General features: G+C 33.9%; 4 protein-coding genes across 5 annotated transcripts; 2 read left to right on the plus strand and 2 right to left on the minus strand.

Moving 5' to 3' along the window:
- Positions 1–14: 14 nt before the first annotated feature.
- Positions 15–2,741, minus strand: LOC108625821 (RCC1 and BTB domain-containing protein 1-like). The gene is made up of 10 exons (XM_018026122.2): positions 2,273–2,741; positions 2,004–2,203; positions 1,787–1,936; positions 1,475–1,715; positions 1,276–1,403; positions 948–1,217; positions 752–876; positions 593–690; positions 394–524; positions 15–330 (listed from the first exon to the last, which is right to left on the minus strand). Exons 1-10 carry the CDS (start codon positions 2,358–2,360, stop codon positions 190–192), a joined length of 1,572 nt encoding a protein of 523 aa, XP_017881611.1. The 5' UTR covers positions 2,361–2,741; the 3' UTR covers positions 15–189.
- A 780-nt stretch (positions 2,742–3,521) lies between these two features.
- On the plus strand, positions 3,522–10,481 carry msk (importin-7 msk). The gene is made up of 15 exons (XM_018026129.2): positions 3,522–3,700; positions 4,205–4,283; positions 4,353–4,503; positions 4,602–4,760; positions 4,855–5,011; positions 5,088–6,209; positions 6,305–6,491; positions 6,570–6,793; positions 6,867–6,959; positions 7,034–7,260; positions 7,363–7,568; positions 8,144–8,416; positions 8,488–8,631; positions 9,627–9,723; positions 10,083–10,481. The coding sequence occupies exons 1-14, from the start codon at positions 3,617–3,619 to the stop codon at positions 9,692–9,694; spliced, it is 3,174 nt and encodes a 1,057-aa protein (XP_017881618.1). The 5' UTR covers positions 3,522–3,616; the 3' UTR covers positions 9,695–9,723; positions 10,083–10,481.
- A 351-nt stretch (positions 10,482–10,832) lies between these two features.
- Positions 10,833–12,767, minus strand: UbcE2M (NEDD8-conjugating enzyme UbcE2M). The gene is made up of 4 exons (XM_018026130.2): positions 12,491–12,767; positions 12,042–12,136; positions 11,768–11,974; positions 10,833–11,686 (listed from the first exon to the last, which is right to left on the minus strand). The coding sequence occupies exons 1-4, from the start codon at positions 12,591–12,593 to the stop codon at positions 11,546–11,548; spliced, it is 546 nt and encodes a 181-aa protein (XP_017881619.1). The 5' UTR covers positions 12,594–12,767; the 3' UTR covers positions 10,833–11,545.
- A 445-nt stretch (positions 12,768–13,212) lies between these two features.
- casp (Fas associated factor casp) lies at positions 13,213–17,274 on the plus strand. Of its 2 annotated transcripts, none has more exons than XM_018026134.2 (12): positions 13,213–13,644; positions 14,088–14,156; positions 14,239–14,521; positions 14,606–14,783; positions 15,282–15,558; positions 15,636–15,753; positions 15,830–15,975; positions 16,047–16,201; positions 16,272–16,467; positions 16,539–16,642; positions 16,703–17,028; positions 17,139–17,230. In XM_018026134.2, exons 1-11 carry the CDS (start codon positions 13,606–13,608, stop codon positions 17,025–17,027), a joined length of 1,890 nt encoding a protein of 629 aa, XP_017881623.1. In that variant the 5' UTR covers positions 13,213–13,605; the 3' UTR covers position 17,028; positions 17,139–17,230. The 2 variants fall into 2 exon arrangements, with proteins under 2 accessions (XP_017881623.1, XP_017881622.1); XM_018026133.2 differs by having other exon boundaries at positions 13,214–13,644; positions 16,703–17,015; positions 17,139–17,274.
- The last annotated feature ends 274 nt before the right edge of the window (positions 17,275–17,548 follow it).

Consider the following 17,548-nt stretch of genomic DNA (forward strand, 5'->3'; position numbering starts at 1 on the left):
AGAAAAGAATGAGATAACGTGAAGATTTGTATTGTTAGCCAGATCGAAGGACGCGATAGGCAAGTTACAATATAATCTGCTTTAGAATACCATAAAAAAATGTTTTCTGGATGTTAGTTTTACACGGAATTAATAAAATTAAGATCTTTAGAAGTATGTAAGTAGTAAATATTGATATTTGAGTAAAACCTATGTTCTAAAAGCGCCCGCTTTGGCAGCTTTAATTATGAAAGTTTGTATGACGCTTCCTTCTAGTTCGGAAAAATTTGCTGTTTGTACCATCTCGGTCATATGATTTAACGCATATTTAAAGCAGTAATCTTCTAATTCCTAGAGAAAGGAAGTAGGCAATGAATGTGAAGGACGTATAGCAAGTACATATTGCATACATACCTTGCTATTGTATTTGAGAGATACGTTGTATAAAAACGCTACATTTGCAACTGTAATCCCTCTTTTTATCATCTCGATACAGCATCTTTTTAATTGACTCTCGGAATAGGCATTAGCTAGGTTTAAAAGTTCTGTCAAGAGAAGAATAGTATTCGTGAAACATATGGTTCAATGTCCGTAAGAATTAGGCATATTATACCTAATGCATTTTCTGGAGGTAGCTCAACTTTGTTAATGTACAAATATCTTAAAAAACTTTTGTACACGTCATAGGAAAATTCTTCGTGCTCGATAACGCTGGAAAAAAACGTAAGAAATTGTATTTATTATACTGTACGGTCGTTTCGAGAAAAGTTACCTTTGACTGTTTTCCGTCCAGTGCTCTTGAAACATGGTCCTAAAATAATGACACCGTATTTTTAACACTGCTTTATGTACGTGAATCGGTTTCCCATGTACTCGAATAATGAGATCGCTAGTGGCCTGCAAATTGTATAGCAAGAAGTCGTGCAAAAAGATAAGTAACTGTTCAATATCTTCCAAAAATAACATACTGCATCATCGAAAGCTTCTTTCATGCTATCTATTAAACTCGTTTCTTCTTCATAGTTGAGAATCAACGGCTGGTGCATGGCAATTGGAGATGCGTAACGTGCAAAAGCATCGTGTAGACATTTTAAACGAGTAAGGGTTGGGACTTTAATACAATATGCCAGACACTTGCCCCATACAAATATCTGATTATTTTTACCCATTGCTACACTTATGTTACTATGGTACGACGCGGCTATATCCAACACTCTTCCCATTTCTTGCACTTTTAGCTGTGGAAATGTTCATTAATTTCGAATATAAGTAAAACTCACGAATGTGAACGTTTACCTTATTTAGGCCGCCGTTATTTTTATGTCCAGTAATACCTAATTGTCTACAATTATTCTGACCCCAAACGTAAAGATTACCATTATAGCTCAATGCCAACATATGCGCGAATCCACAAACGACTTTCACTGTAAAATGAATTTGATATAATTGACAGTTGATACTTAAGTTCTGGTTTTTCACGTGATTTTCATGTTACCTATCAGTATTCCGGAAGGGAATGTGAATTTGGATGGTGTAGACTGAGAAGTATCATTCTCATTGTTAGAGTTCCAACGATAAACTTCTCCATCATCTGTAACTACTGCGCTGAATGAATTTCCACAACTAATATGAGCAATTTTTCTATTATACAAATCCATTTTCTTAAGTGTATAAGGAATATCATATGTATCACGATACACATACTGTTGAGATGACTGTTTATCCCATGTATATACCTTAAAGAAATACAATATTTTCTTTCAAGATTCTGTTAAAAGAAATTGAACATTGTTCGTTATACACTTACATCCCCATCAACTGTTAATGCCAAAAAATGAGAACTCCCACATGCTATATCTATAACTACTGTTCCACTTAAAGTCGATACCAAAGTAGGAATTAAAGAGCTAGTACCATCATGTGGACGTCTCCAACCATTCTTCCCCCATGAATACACCTAGTATATAGATAGTGTTAGTAGACAATATTAGATCTCGTCTATCAGTAATATAAGTTTCGGGCACCTCTCCCTTATCAGTCAGAGCTAAAACAAAAGACTTGCCACAAGCAAAAGTTTTTATGCCCTTTTGACACAATTCATCAATTATCATAGGACAGAGAGTGCTATGAGTATTACCAATTCCAAGACAACCGTCGGTATTACTTCCTATTCCATATACCATTCCATCCTTTGTTACAATTAAAGCATTAGTGCCTGAATTGTCTGTTTAACAAAGTTAACTTTCTCATAAATATTATTAAAGAAAAAGATATAAGAAAAAGTAGGTATTACCAAACACGATAGTCATATGAATCTTTGATATGAATTCTGATTTTAAGAAATCAAAAATTGACCAGTTTTTCAAATCGCAGTGCATCATTTTTCTTATATACGTTTCCAAGCTTCCGAGTGAATAAATCTAACTGAATACTGATATTGCGTTTTTATTTGCTTATGCAAAAACACGTCTGCTTTGTACGAGTGCCAACGAGTGCCCCGAATGCTCATGCAAGAAGAAAGAATATTGTTTGATATCGGTTGTTGATACTTGCGCAGGGATCTCGTTTGCTTCCGTACACGGCTCGCTTCCCCTGTTTTTCGCCCGTTTTTCGATCCCCACTACTATTCTCCTCACGCGCCTTCGCGAAGCTCTCCGCACCGCCACCTGCATAACATTTCGTCCTAGTGATTTCTGAATTTGAATCGGACGAAATGAATTATTATGAAGAGCGAAAGTAAATGTAATGAATATAATTTATATGCATGTATATATTTGAAAAGCATAAATGTATGAGAAATAATGTATGCTTTTCGTGTTTGTAAATTTCAAATTGAATCTATTCGGGAGAGGTAAATAATAAAAGAAATGTAATTTTATTTGTTTAAAAATATATTTATTCGTCATCAGTGTTTGTAGTGTCAGTGTCATCTGTTTCATCTTGTACAATTATATTTCCTATCTCCGCAGGAATTGCTTTCCTCTTATACATGTTATTATTAAATAATTTTAACATGTCCGTTGTTACAATATAATCCATACATGTTTTTTTGTTACTTTTTAAATATAATTTGGTTCTTGTTATTGCCGCGATAGTTTCTGGGTTCAAACGATTTCTATCTAAACTTTGTACGTGAAAACAAATTGGACGTGAAAGTGTTTACGCCTGGAATCCAAACTCAAATGATTCAGCGCCGCGTTCGTCTACGTCACACTTGGCTTGGCGCTACTATCAACGTTGCCAACTTGACGAAATGTATAGCCAAAATAAGCCTACAAATCTTGAAAATCACTGCATACCCCCACCAACTATTGGTCCCCACCATGGTCGCGTCGTCCCCACTTTCCGGCATGTACGGAAGCAAACGAGATCCCTGCTGTGAATACCGGCCATAATGTATGCAATCGAAGCTCCATCTGTAATAAGAGTTTTCATTACAATAGCAAGTTCATGTATATAAATTCCCATCTATATAGTTCGTATGCAGTTAATGGCCGGATATAACGCACATCAAGTTTAGCTGCCATATTGTTGTGTCACGTGACGAGGGAGTAGCGAGGTGAATGCGCCGGGTCGAATTCGTGAAGAAGAGTCAAAAATTTATTCACCGTCGTCTACCAAGGAAACCGATTACAACATGGATGTACGAAAAGTGACGGAATTATTACGAGCCACGATCGACCCAGCGCAACAAAAACAAGCTGAAGAGCAGCTGAATCAGGTCGGTCAACTGATTGAAAACGTGCTCGAATGACCGATACTCCGACAGAAAACATGTGCCTATTCGCTATCATCTTTCTTGATTACCCAGTTTTTAACGTACATATATATATACATGTACATGCATGCATATATTATATATAGAATTAATTTAGTTAAAGACTGTTTGCAAAAATAAATTATTTCTTCATTTACTTCAAACTAACATTTTAGTCCTGTTTTACTAACTTTAAATGAGAATGACCTTTAACCAAATTCATAATTATCTGAATCCAATTCTTTACATGTAACTTTTCTGTATTTTATATTAAAAATATGTTTGTATTCATAATTCTTTATACGTTTAATTTATTCTTAAATCTTGTAACTTCCTATAGCATAACCCTAAATTAATATATGCACATCTTAGATGCAATATACATCGTACAAATGATATAGCACCACTTTCTATATTTAATCATTAAATACGGTAGAGGATTTGATTAAACATGTAATATATTTCCAGATTCACAAAATTATTGGTTTTGCACCAACTTTGCTCCAAGTGGTAATGACTGCAGGAGACATGCCTGTACGACAAGCTGGTAATTAACAAAGTCAATTATTATATATAGAAACAAGAGTTAATTAATTATAATTCAATACCAATTTAGGTGTTATATATTTGAAGAATTTAATTACAACAAATTGGGCTGACAGAGAAAATGAAAATGGACCAGCCAAATTTACTATCCATGAACAAGATCGTTCAATGATCCGTGATGCGATTGTTGATGCTCTGGTACATGCACCAGAACTTATCAGGTAAATTCTTTTATCGTAGTTTCAATTGTAAAGACTGTTTGTACATGTATGTAGCATTTATGAATAATTTTTATTGATTTGTCTTTTCTTTCATTCAGAGTACAATTGGCTGTTTGTGTTAATAATATAGTGAAACATGACTTTCCTGGAAGATGGACACAAATAGTGGACAAAATTACAATATATTTACAGAATTCAGATGCTTCCTGCTGGCCAGGTGTTTTACTTGCACTTCATCAACTTGTAAAAAACTTTGAGTATGTTATTGGTATTTCTGTCTTATCTTACTTATTTGAAAGCGATAGTGTGACTAAAATACAAATGATTATTATAATTGCTTATGTTCTGTAGATATAAGAAAGCAGAAGAAAGAGGCCCGCTGAATGAAGCAATGAATCTTTTGTTCCCTATGATTTACCAATTGATATTGCGACTTCTACCAGATAATTCGGAGCAATCAGTACTGCTACAGAAACAGATACTGAAAATATTTTTCGCTCTTACGCAGGTATAATATAAATAGCTAAGCATTTAGTTAGTCATTGTTTCAATTAATATAGTAAAATGTATTATCTTCGTGTTAGTACACACTTCCTTTAGATCTGATTTCGAAAGAAGTATTTTCACAATGGATGGACGTGGTGAGACAAGTAGCCGATAGACCTGTTCCGCCCGAAACTAATAACCCAGAGCTGGACGACGATGAACGAGCAGAGTTGCCATGGTGGAAATGTAAGAAATGGGCTTTACATATTCTACACAGAATGTTTGAGAGATATGGAAGCCCTGGAAATGTAACCCAGGAATACAAAGAATTCGCTACATGGTACTTGAGGACATTTAGCGGAGGAATACTCGAAGTTCTTTTGAAAATTCTGGACCAATATCGAAGAAAAATATACGTATCGCCTAGAGTAATTCAACAATCAATTAATTACATTAATCAAGGAGTGAGCCATGCGTATTCATGGAAATTCTTAAAGCCACATATGTTTGAGATTATTCGTGATGTACTCTTCCCAATTCTCTCGTATTCCGCTGCAGACGAAGACCTATGGAAAAATAATCCATACGAATATATTAGGGTGAAATTTGATATATTCGAAGACTTTGTGTCCCCGGTTACCGCGGCGCAGACTTTATTACATTCAGCCTGTAAAAAACGTAAAGATATGCTTCAAGAAACTATGCAATTCTGTATGGAAGTCTTAACCAGTCCGAATGCTGACCCCAGACAAAAGGATGGTGCGTTGCATATGGTTGGAAGTTTAGCAGACGTGTTGTTAAAGAAAAAAGTTTATAGAGAACAAATGGACAAAATGTTACTGCAATACGTATTTCCCGAATTTAACAGTCCTCACGGACACATGAGGGCGAGAGCATGTTGGGTGCTGCATTATTTCTCGGAAATAAAATTTAAACAAGAACAAATATTAGTTGAAGCTGTGCGGTTGACAACAAATGCACTTTTAACGGACCAAGACCTACCAGTTAAGGTAGAAGCTGCTATTGCATTGCAGATGCTTCTCTCTGCTCAAGAGAAGGCACAAAAATATGTAGAACCCCTAATCAAGCCTATAACCCTTGAATTATTGACTATCGTACGGGAAACGGAAAATGACGATTTAACGACTGTTATTCAAAAAATTGTTTGTACATATTCGGCACAGCTTATGCCAATTGCAGTTGAAATGTGCCAACATCTTGTGAGTAGTAACTTTTTGTTTTTCATTTGTTGTAAGATAATGTATATTCCTAACAAATATGTTTGCTAGAGGCCCTACATGTTCTATATTTTTAGGCTGCAACTTTCAGTCAGGTTTTAGAAACAGATGAAGGCAGTGATGAAAAGGCTATAACTGCTATGGGATTGTTAAATACAATAGAAACGTTGTTAACTGTAATGGAAAATCAACCACAAATCATGGCGCAATTGCAACCAACGGTTCTTCAAGTTGTTGCCCACATTTTTGGGGAAAGTGTGATGGGTAAGTGAATATTGATAGTCGACAAGTAAAACAACAAATTCCGATGATAATAATTAATGTTTTCCTGTGTACTTTTAGAATTTTATGAAGAAGCTCTTGCGTTAGTTTATGATCTTACCGGAAAGACGATTTCAGAAGATATGTGGAAAGTATTAGAATTAATGTATCAATTGTTTCAAAAGGATGGCTTTGAATATTTCACAGATATGATGCCTGCACTTCATAATTACATTACTGTTGATACACCGGCATTTTTATCTAATGAAAATCATATATTGGCTATGTTCAATATGTGTAAAGCTGTGAGTTGATATCAGGTTTTTATAAAAGTTTACAAATATTATTTCGCAAATTTATTTTTAATTTTTGTGACAGGTGTTGACCGGTGATGCTGGAGAAGACCCGGAATGTCACGCTGCCAAATTATTAGAAGTAATAATTTTACAATGTAAAGGTCACATCGATCAGGTAAATTATTATATAAGTGTTTCATTATTCTCTTTTCTGGATCTATCATATTTTATATACAGCGTTATTTGTAGTGTATACCTTCGTTCGTGCAATTGGTACTGGAGCGCTTAATGCGCGAAGTTAAAACATCAGAATTGAGAACAATGTGTTTGCAAGTAGTGATCGCGGCCCTTTATTATAACCCAGCGCTTTGTCTCGACACAATGGACAGATTACAAGGAAATTTCGGACAATCAACAGAGCCTATTGCTTCACATTTTATCAAGCAATGGATACACGATACGGATTGCTTCTTGGGGTAATTATTTTTAGCTCTTTGATTACCGTTTCATATCTTGTGTTATACTTTGTAATTTGTAGTTACTAATATTTATATAATTCTTTTTTTTATATTGTTTAGATTGCATGACAGGAAGTTATGCGTACTTGGATTATGTACTTTAATTAGTATGGGTCCGGCAAGACCACCAGCGGTAAATGAATGTGCTCAGCAAATTATCCCATCTTTAATTTTACTTTTCGATGGACTCAAAAGAGCTTATGCAGCAAAAGCTTCAGATACCGATGACGAAGAAAACGAAGAAGATGATAGTGATATTGACGAAGGTAATATTTTTTAATAGAGGTGAAAATAGCTGAAGATATCGCATTGCGTCGGGACAAGAATTTTCCTCGGGGTTGGGACGGATTCTCGAAAATTTCGGGAATCCCGAAAATATTCGGGCTTCTCGAAAACATTCGAGAGATAATAATCATGATATTTTATTTGAAATTTTCGTTCAAAAATACTGATTATTACTTATTTGGTATATTGTTTCCACGTTTTCCAACATTTATAACTACGCTAACAAATTAAATAAGTAAAAATAAAAATAAGTGAATACATTTTATAATCTGATTTTTGAGAACGCTTAAAATATTGAAAATTTCACACCACGATTGATTTCGTCCAGTCTCACAACGGTAATCACATCCTCGAAATTTTAGGAATTCTAAACATACTTGAAAATCTCGACATTTTCGGGAATCCCGAAATTTCACGTCGCGTCCCGACCTGATGTGTTCCCGACCTGTCCCGATCACTGGGTCCTCAACACCTCTTTTGTTTAGTACTTTTATTTCCATTTATTTTCTCTTTTATTTTTGAAAAAACTAGTAATAACCCACGCATATTTTTGTAGAGGTGCTGTCATCAGATGAAGATGAAATCGATGATGCTAGTCAAGAATATTTGGAGAAGTTACAAGAAAAGGTGACGAGGTCGTCTACGCAACATGGTTTTACCGTATCATCTTCAATTCAAGACGGGCATGGTGATCACAGATCGGACGATGACGGCGATGATTCCGAGTACGATGCCAATGAGGAAACTCCACTTGAATGTTACACCACCCCTTTGGATTCCGATGATATGAATCAAGATGAATACGTCGTCTTTAAAGAAGTAATGCAAAGTGAGTAATCTATTGTATTTTTAAGACACTTAAACGATTTAAGTGTTTATTTAAATATCGGAAATTTCTAGATATCGAAAGAACAGACATGGTCTGGTATAGAGCATTAACTGGCCATTTAACTGCAGAACAGCAAAAAGCGTTACAGGAAGTTATTCTCTTAGCAGACCAACGTAAAGCAGCCGTTGAAAGTAAAAGAATTGAGCAGAGCGGAGGTATGTTTCTCGAATCGTCTCTATGGTCTTGATCTATGTGTAGTTACTTCCATTAATATTCGGACACAATTCAAAATAGAATAACTGTTTTAATATTGGATCAAACAGCTTAATTTTTTGTTTCCCATGTAATATGTAACAAAAAGTCAGATTCTCGACGAAAAAAGAGCATGATTTTTAACTTTTTATTGGGGTCCTCAATAAAAATTTGAAACGTCCTATTTATGGATCTATCTAAGTTAGACGCAGTTTCATAAAAATTGGTGAAAGCATAAAAATGTTAGACACATCGTTCAATTTATCTCAGTTGCAGACCGGAAATCGTCAAAAATTGATTTTTCACATCTCTAATCGCTGGTAACTCATGGCAACATTAATCGAACTTGCTGAAACTTTCTACATGCATATAACTTAGATCTACGAAGGAGATGTTTCAAATTTTTATCGGGAACCCTAATAAAAAAAGTTCCACGTTCAGCAGGGGAACTAGTGCTGTAGTCTTTAAGACAGGGTATAAAGAAAAGCGTATAAAAACAGGGAGCTCAGGGGTCCACGTTTGACACCGAAGCGGTAGGTCTGATGTTTAGGGTCCACTACCTGCGTCGAGAGTTCTTTCGCTATACCCTATAAACTGTCCTAAAGGCTATAGCACTGGTTCCGCTGCCGAATGTACGTCCTACGATCTACGGAGACCCTACGTGCCGTTGACGCGACAGTGACGTTATGTTAATGTATATAGACCTTAAAAAGGACACTGGTGGTTAAACCTTATTATGACGTAAGTCATATTTTGTGTCTTAGAAATATTACAGAGCTATAGCTTCAATTAAATCGATATTGCATGTTCTTTCGCCTTTCCTTAGTCCTCGGTACAAGCCACATTAAATGTCTGCAAGAGTCACATTTGTTTCGTGAGCCACAATTTGGCTAACATTGAAAATAATACAATCCCATATAAGAAATAATTTAATGCAATATATTATTCATTGTTTCAGGTTATGCTTTTCATTCGCAAACTGTACCTACGTCGTTCAATTTCGGTGGCACGCCTCTGAGCGGATAGACTCCCGATCGTTTATATTTTTAGCTTAAGTAAGTAAATAAATTGTGAAGCATCCGAGTCAACTATCCTTGACAATGCAATACATATTCCCAATCCGTTTGAATACCGAGCTATATGAACTAAATAGAATACGAAAAAGATTCAGTTCGTTTGTTTACGTGTTACTAATATTTCAAGTCTATAGCCTTGTAAATTACAACAATGGTAGCATCCTTTCGAGCGTTTCGAAATCTGTTTTACGATGGAATCTGCGAACAAGCACGCCTTCTTTTTAATGCAAATAGGAATTCTCATGCCAGAGGAACCTATGTCTAGAATAGAGTTTAACATGAAATTTATATATTTTTCGATATAAAAAATATTTTTTATCGTGTATTTCGATTTCCAGATTCCAGGGAATATGTTCTGATCTCGATTTCCAAATCATCTGTGCTTCTTCGCCGAGCTTACGTCAGTCCATCGTCCAGCGCGATCGAATCTTTTTTTTTTACGAAAAAAAAGAACAGATATTGTACGTGCAAATGAAAAAAGTATGGAAGAACGCATGTAAATGTATGTATGTACCCAATAGAAAAAGAAAGGGTAGAGGGAAAAAACGAAAGGTGATAAAGGAGGAAGTAGTTCGGTCGCTCTTGAAGCGCTCGAAAAAGTGCCTTCAAACACGCTCGACGCGGATGGAACCTAATTTAAAGAAAGCAAATTGGATCGAGGCTAGGACGCTTCTCTAGTTTGTAAGTTTCGTAAACACTGTACTAAAGTATAATAAATTAATGCTAACTAAAAATTACTTAATTGACAAATTTTTAGCCTTGATTTTATTAATATAAATCGAATAAAAGTTTCGAAAGGAACAATGAAATTGTTAGAAAATTATGTCACTGTACATTATGTCTTTAAATATGTCGTGTACAATGTCTATCAGCTGGATAGGTTTATAAACTAGTGACACTAGCTACAATAAGTACTTTTTTGTATAAAATTGTACAATGCATTATTGAATGTTTTTTATTGATTTGCTTAAAAGAATAAAACTAAATTTAATACCAATTTTATATGATTATAATGTTACTTATGATGTATATCCGACTGAAAATTATCAAGTTGTATTAGAAAGAGGATAAATAACGGAACGTAAAAATTTTTTCGTTAACAGCCTTATATTCCACTTTCGATCGATACATAAGTTACGTGATTTCAAATGAAGAGCTTGGCAGGATATTCGTACCCATTTAGGGAAAATAATTCGTATCCTGCGAAGTAATCCTCAGGGCGGAGATACATTTATGAAAGGTCTTGACAATTATTGATATTGCAAATACATTTGCAGAATTTTATATAAATACATGCACGCATATATACATTCTCCCTAACACGATTAAAGCAATAGCGATCACGATTAAATTGTCGAATCGAAATTCTATTATATTATTAGTAATTTTCTTTTATACAAATTGCGACAATTTTAATCATTAACTTTCTTTTCCTCATCTGAATTCACTGGTATATTAAAAAATTGTTAACAATCGCTACCATTACTACGTTTCATACCGTATTTACCAGTTGTTCGAATTACAAAATTTGCAAATGTAAGTGCAACCTTCAATTCTTTGTTAATATTTGAGGGAAAAAATAAAGAAATAAGTATCCCACTCCGAGAAGACAGCGCATCTGTGGCATTTTTTCTTTGTTTTACCAATGGTTTATTGGCCAAAGATACGAAGCACTCGTAAAGACGCAAAGAGGCCCGTTAAAATAAACAAGATAGACAAGAGGATCATATTCAGAGCGGGGAGAAGTTCTACTCTCGCTCCGTTTTCCTCAATGTATTCTCGGATAAAGTGAACCATAATGTCACTTGAGACACCGTTCAAAGTAAAACGAACCGACATAGCCACCTCTCATTGCTTTCGCTACGTTCTGCTCAAACGCTCTCCTATTATTTTGCAAGACTTCGGCGGCATCTTTATTTAAAGGGTCTTCTGGATTTGGCTCCTAAGCAAATAATTTTCAATTCGTAAGATTTTTATCTATTTGTTCAAACATGTTCAACAGTATATTAATATAAGTAATTACCAAAAAAAGATACTGCAATCCATATACGATAGAGTTAATTGTTAGGACTGGTTTCCAATCTTCTCTCAAAATGTTAAGACACACATTGCCATCAAGGTCAATGTTAGGATGATAGACCTGTGTTTCACATTTTACTTTAGGTGGTTCATGTGGATAATTTGGCCCAACTTTAAAACTGAAAACGAATCTACCACCTCTATAAAATCCCTAAAAATAAAAAGACCATTATCAAATTATTTATTAAAAAGAGAAAAGAAGAAAATTGTTCTCTTACCTCATCTGGGCAAATGATTAATTTAAAATTAAGTAGGTCATCTGGATCAGGAAACTCTGTCCCGCAGGTTTTTGGAAGATTGAGTTCATTTATGTCTAGATAAAACAGAAACTTCTCAAAATATATTAAAGAAATTTGCTTTGATATGAACTAAATGCTTTCAAAGCTTAACATTAAATTTCTTAAATACATGCACCAAACAATAAAACCAGAGAACTAAATATAAAACATACATATGTATATGCATGTAGAATGAGTATTGATAAAAATGAACAAACACTTTAACAGTTACAAACGCTAACAGCAACAAGGTGAAAATCTTAAACGAAACATTTCGTGATTTTGTCGCAAGCGACGTGTTCCACTTTTTGTGTACGTTAAATAAAGTATTTAGAGAGCAAAGCTAACAAACAAAATAGATGTTGGAGTATGAGTGGCCGTCAAAAAACCTTTTGTGATTCTCAGTTGTGCTGCGGATGCCTTCTTTTGGGTACCAGCTTTCGGCGACTCGCCATCCTTTTTCGCCTGTTTTAACGAGAATAATTTGATCATGATAAAGTGGCGGGTGCCCGGCGTGGAAGGCACGAAAGTCTTCTTCCTCGAACGGCCACGCGCGCAACTTAGATGCACGCAACAAAACTTTTTGACAATGGAAACAACTACTGTGAATTTACGACTGATTTCACGTGGACGGAACAGAAATCGTTTTTGTTACGATCACGGTATTAAAGTTCCGTTTCTCATGCGTTTAAGGTCTGTATCTCATTATTATGAAGTGATGTGACGTATACAGACTCATATATGTACCACACAGATATATACATATGTAAAATTGAATAGTTAAAGTTAAATCTAATTGTTGGATGAAATAATATTTTTGGATTTTCATTTCTATAAACAGTTGTAATGAGAATAAGAACTATGACTGTGTAATTTGATTGGATATGTCTATTTCGATATAATATATCATTACAACATATATGTATAGTAATTAGAATTTTTTACTATAAACGAGTTCATAAAATAAAAATAATGTTTAATGATTTATATAAATCAATCATTACGCATTTTACATAAACATTTATAATTTACTATACACATTTATAATTTATAAATAGAGATTTGTAACAATTATTTTGGGTAGTAACGATAATAAGTAATACAACGTCGAACAATTTAAATTACGTTACCGTATATAGGAATAAAGAATTGTATGTATTTCGCAATTTGTTTCTCGCTGTTTAAATATGATTGGAGAACACGTATAACGATTTCCAATTTCTGCCAATCATCATTCCTGATCTCATGTGTATCGCAGAATTTTGACTGAATAGTGAAAATAACTGTTCCGATACCGTCTACGAACAATGGTTTGATGCTGCAAGGGAAAATATATAAACACTACTTATATAAATGGTTGAATGTTCGTTACAAGTCAGCGTGAGGCTTAAGACGTCAATGGCTTGTGTTCGTTGTGCATGTCGCTTCTAACGAAAATTTGAAAATTAACAGAGTGAGGTCCCTTGGTCTGTGTACTTTCTCAAGTTTGACGTTAAACGGCACGATGGCTGGAAGTCGGGACGAAATCTTGGCTAATTTTCAGGTGATTTATTTGAAAATTTCATGATTCGCTATTTTCAAATACAAAATAGAATTTTAGGTTATGGTGTGAGCATTAATGACAGTGACAGTGGTAGAAATTTCTTAATATTGAACAATATTCTCGATTGTTTTACTTATGATCTGTCAAAATTTTTATGGCATTTAATAATATATGAGACATTTTAGCAATAATACAATGGCATTTGTTAGCACTTTTTCTATGTGTTTTTTTTCGGCCGTATATGTATGTTACTTTCTTTTTATCTTTACACTATTGTCTTTATGAGTTATAAGAATGTGTACAAAGAACAAAGAATTTCAAGCATGGAAACGAATTCTAATAAAAAATTGTTGAATTTATTTTAATGTACATATTACAATTTTTGAGATCAATATGAATAAACATGTTCTTGCACTTAAAATTAATATAACACATATTTTTAGGCATGTACAGGAATTGATGATGTTGGTGACGCCTTTAAATATTTAGAAGATTCAAATTGGGATTTGCTGGTAATCCTCCTATATAAATTTGTATGTTTAGAGGAATGTACATATGCTTAGAGAAGCGCATAAATGTTATGATACTTTACAGACAGCAGTAAATCAAGCTATGATTCGAAATACACAACAACAGCCTTCTGAAATAAGTCCAGATGTCGAAATTATAGAAGAATTTGAAAGGATACCCCAACCATATTCATTAGCATCTGAAGCAATTTGCGATTCCAAGACTAATACCAAAATGGAAGTAACAGAAAATTCAGAGCCAGGAACAAGTAAACCCAAAAACTGTGCGAAAGAGAGAATCCTTACATTCCACATTAATCATCGTAATAATGAGCATAAGATAGAAATATCTGAGTTTTCATTATTGGGTAATCATTACTAATCTTTTACACTGGTAATTCTCAATAGTCAAAAGAAAGTATCTCCAATATATGCTTATATTCTTTTTTTAGTGGATCTTAAGCAACTTATATGGGAACAAACAAATGTTCCACTTTGCCAGCAACGTCTTTTTGGATGGAAAAAAGAACCAAAATCAGATTATAGATCATTGCAGTCGTTAGATTTACCTAAAGAAAACAGATTGTACATGTCTCCTGTATCAGAAGATATTGATTTAACAAATGACATGTAAGTAACTGAATACTTGAAGTATTTGCAAAGATAGTAGGGTAAATGTGTACTATTTGGAGTTATTTCAACAGCTTGCGTATCATTAGTAACATATAATTAGTATAAAGATAGTTACAAAACAGTAAATGGTATCAATGATGTCCTCAAAAAACAGAAAGACAAATCATTATAAAGTACATATCGTTCGAAACATTATAATTGAAGAAATTATTACATTATCACACAAGACTTTTCTAAGTCATTTGTGGCTACAAACGCTGCAATTTTAGTCAATAGTGTTTCAAGGTGCGGCCACTTATGAAATTGGTAATACATACACTAAAAATTCTAATTTTTAATTAATTACAAATTAATTACTTAAACACTATTAATTTTAACTAACACCAGAATACTTAATACGTCGGAACAAATAAGATACTGGCGACAAATGGTACATCTGCCCTATATCAAAAAGTTGTCTAGGACATAATTTTATATATCTATTACTTTCTCCAGTATGAATGCATCAAATCGAATGACTGAAACTTACACTTTGAATATTAAGGATGACATAAATAAAAAAACGTATAATTTAAAATTTCCTGGAACAAGTACAATTTTGGATGTAAAATCTGGTTTTTATGCATTGACGACTGTGCCAGTTAGAAATCAGCAATGGAAAGGTTGGCCAAGTTCAGTAAAAAATGATAATGTTATGTTAGCTCAAAGTGGTATTTCTTACCCAGAACATGATTTATCTGTTAGTGAACTCCCTATGAAAGAAGAGAAAAAGGTATTTATAATATAAGTGTAATGTAAAATGTCATGTATATTAATTAGGTATGCAAAGTAACGTTCGTTTAATTTTAGGATGTTATAGATCTCGTTGAGAGCGATAGTACTGTGGATGAAGATGATATAGAAGAAGACGATATAGATGACGAAATTTTCGTGGACAATGTTAGATCTACAAAAACTCAACGTTTCAGTTAGTAACTTGAAATTTATAAACTAAATTATTCTTTTGATTTGCAGTAATTTAAATGATCATTCTTTTTTTACAGTGCCAGATGATGTAACTGATGAGATAACAGGTACTATGCATTTTGCGGAAGGATTTGAAAAACGATACGGTCCAGTACATCCGGAATTTTTTACTGGTACATTTGAGGATGCTGTTAAGGAGTCGTGTTTAAAACCAGCGAAAGAGGTTTGTGATCATTTACATTAAATAGTACTGTATGAAGCGTACGATGATGTCATAATGTTGCAACATTTCAGAGAAAATTATTAGCTGTATATTTACATCATGATAATAGTGTATTAGCAAATGTATTTTGCACTCAGTTATTAAATTGTGAATTGGTACTCCAAGTTCTATCTGCAAATTTCATAGTATGGGGTTGGGATATCACGTTTGAATCTAATAGGCAAAGGTATTACACAAAATATTCTTACAACTTGAAACTTTCGTCTGTTACTTACAAAATACTTTCTTTTTTATAGATTTCTTTCTTCTGTAAAGCAAACTTTAGGATCATCTGCAATGTTAGCTATACACGACATAAATTTCGATACCTTACCTGCTCTTGTAATCATAATGAGAACTAGATCCAATACAGAAATGTTTACAGTAATACATGCCAATGTTGGAGTGAATGAGTTGTTAACGAACTTAATTCATGCCGTTGAAGTATTTCAGGTAAATAAAACTTAGTTGCATTATTATATGACAACCTTAGTAAACTGTTCTATATAATTTTTTAAACACAGGAACAGAGACGAAACGATATTACCGTTGAGGAAGAAAGACAAGCTAGAGAGAGAGTAAAACAAGAACAGGATAGAGCATATCAAGAAAGTTTAGCAGCAGATAGGTATGCTAAAAATAATAGATTAGTTATGTTCAAGAAATTAGTATGTACAATAATTTGTAGAGCAAAAGAAGAAGCGAAACAAATGATGGAGGAGCTGGAAAAGCAACGAAAAGAACAGGCTGAAAATGAAAGATTGGCTGAAGAAGCAAGGAAAGAAGCTCATAGGCAGGCGGTGGAATCGAGCTTACCTCCTGAACCGCAGCAAGGAACTAGTGATGGTGTGTTGAAAGTACGAGTACGACTTCCAGCTGGAAAGTTTCTGGAACGTAGATTTCAATCCGATACACCACTGCAAACACTCCTTAATTTCCTTATTGTGGAAGGTTATCCAACAGAAGAATACAAAGTTCTATGTAGTTGGCCTCGAAGGGATGTAAGTAGATGATGTAAGCACTTGGGTTCTCATTATATAGCCGCGCGTTGTAATTAAGATAGCAAATTAGTATCTGGTACAGAAAGAAATAGGAAATTCATTTTAAATAACATTTTATTTCAGTTAACTTCCATGGATTCGAAACTCACTCTTACAGATCTAAAATTCTGTCCTCAAGAAACAGTAATTTTAGAAGAACGATAAGTAACTCATTGTAATTAAATTGAAAATGTAGGACTTAAGCATTGCAATATTCTGAAAGTGTTATTTATTTAACAATTTTTGTATAGTTGTATCAGTTAGTATCGAGTTTCGTTTATTGTGCAACTACATTTTTATGCTGTATCTTTTCGTACCATTCATTCGTACGACAAATGTAGTCTTATATTATAAAAAAAGTCCTTTCTATGCATGTGCATTGTATATTTTAAATTCCTAAAAATAAATTACATTTCGAAAAACCACAAACAAAACTAGCCTTTTATTTGTCGGTATCATTGTTCGGTATCAACAATATAAATATTTAAAGAGTA

Source organism: Ceratina calcarata, unplaced genomic scaffold, assembly GCF_001652005.2.
Source record: "Ceratina calcarata isolate Rehan_Ccalc_2016 unplaced genomic scaffold, ASM165200v1 scaffold371.2, whole genome shotgun sequence".
NCBI lineage: Eukaryota > Metazoa > Arthropoda > Insecta > Hymenoptera > Apidae > Ceratina > Ceratina calcarata.

Excerpts from the sequence above, each read along its gene's own strand:
- msk (XM_018026129.2), top strand. The coding sequence starts at position 3,617 with ATGGATGTACGAAAAGTGACGGAATTATTACGAGCCACGATCGACCCA. Across the intron at positions 4,761-4,854 it reads CAACTTGTAAAAAACTTTGA|ATATAAGAAAGCAGAAGAAA; the intron begins GTATGTTATTGG and ends TATGTTCTGTAG. Across the intron at positions 7,569-8,143 it reads TGATAGTGATATTGACGAAG|AGGTGCTGTCATCAGATGAA; the intron begins GTAATATTTTTT and ends ATATTTTTGTAG.
- UbcE2M (XM_018026130.2), bottom strand. The coding sequence starts at position 12,593 with ATGATCAAATTATTCTCGTTAAAACAGGCGAAAAAGGATGGCGAGTCG. Across the intron at positions 12,137-12,490 it reads ACAACTGAGAATCACAAAAG|ACATAAATGAACTCAATCTT; the intron begins GTTTTTTGACGG and ends TGTTTTATCTAG. Across the intron at positions 11,687-11,767 it reads GATTGCAGTATCTTTTTTTG|GAGCCAAATCCAGAAGACCC; the intron begins GTAATTACTTAT and ends TTATTTGCTTAG.
- casp (XM_018026133.2), top strand. The coding sequence starts at position 13,606 with ATGGCTGGAAGTCGGGACGAAATCTTGGCTAATTTTCAG. Across the intron at positions 14,784-15,281 it reads ATTGATTTAACAAATGACAT|TATGAATGCATCAAATCGAA; the intron begins GTAAGTAACTGA and ends TACTTTCTCCAG. Across the intron at positions 15,976-16,046 it reads GTTTAAAACCAGCGAAAGAG|AGAAAATTATTAGCTGTATA; the intron begins GTTTGTGATCAT and ends GCAACATTTCAG.
- LOC108625821 (XM_018026122.2), bottom strand. The coding sequence starts at position 2,360 with ATGATGCACTGCGATTTGAAAAACTGGTCAATTTTTGATTTCTTAAAA. Across the intron at positions 1,218-1,275 it reads ATAACGGCGGCCTAAATAAG|CTAAAAGTGCAAGAAATGGG; the intron begins GTAAACGTTCAC and ends ACATTTCCACAG. Across the intron at positions 525-592 it reads ACCTCCAGAAAATGCATTAG|AACTTTTAAACCTAGCTAAT; the intron begins GTATAATATGCC and ends TTCTCTTGACAG.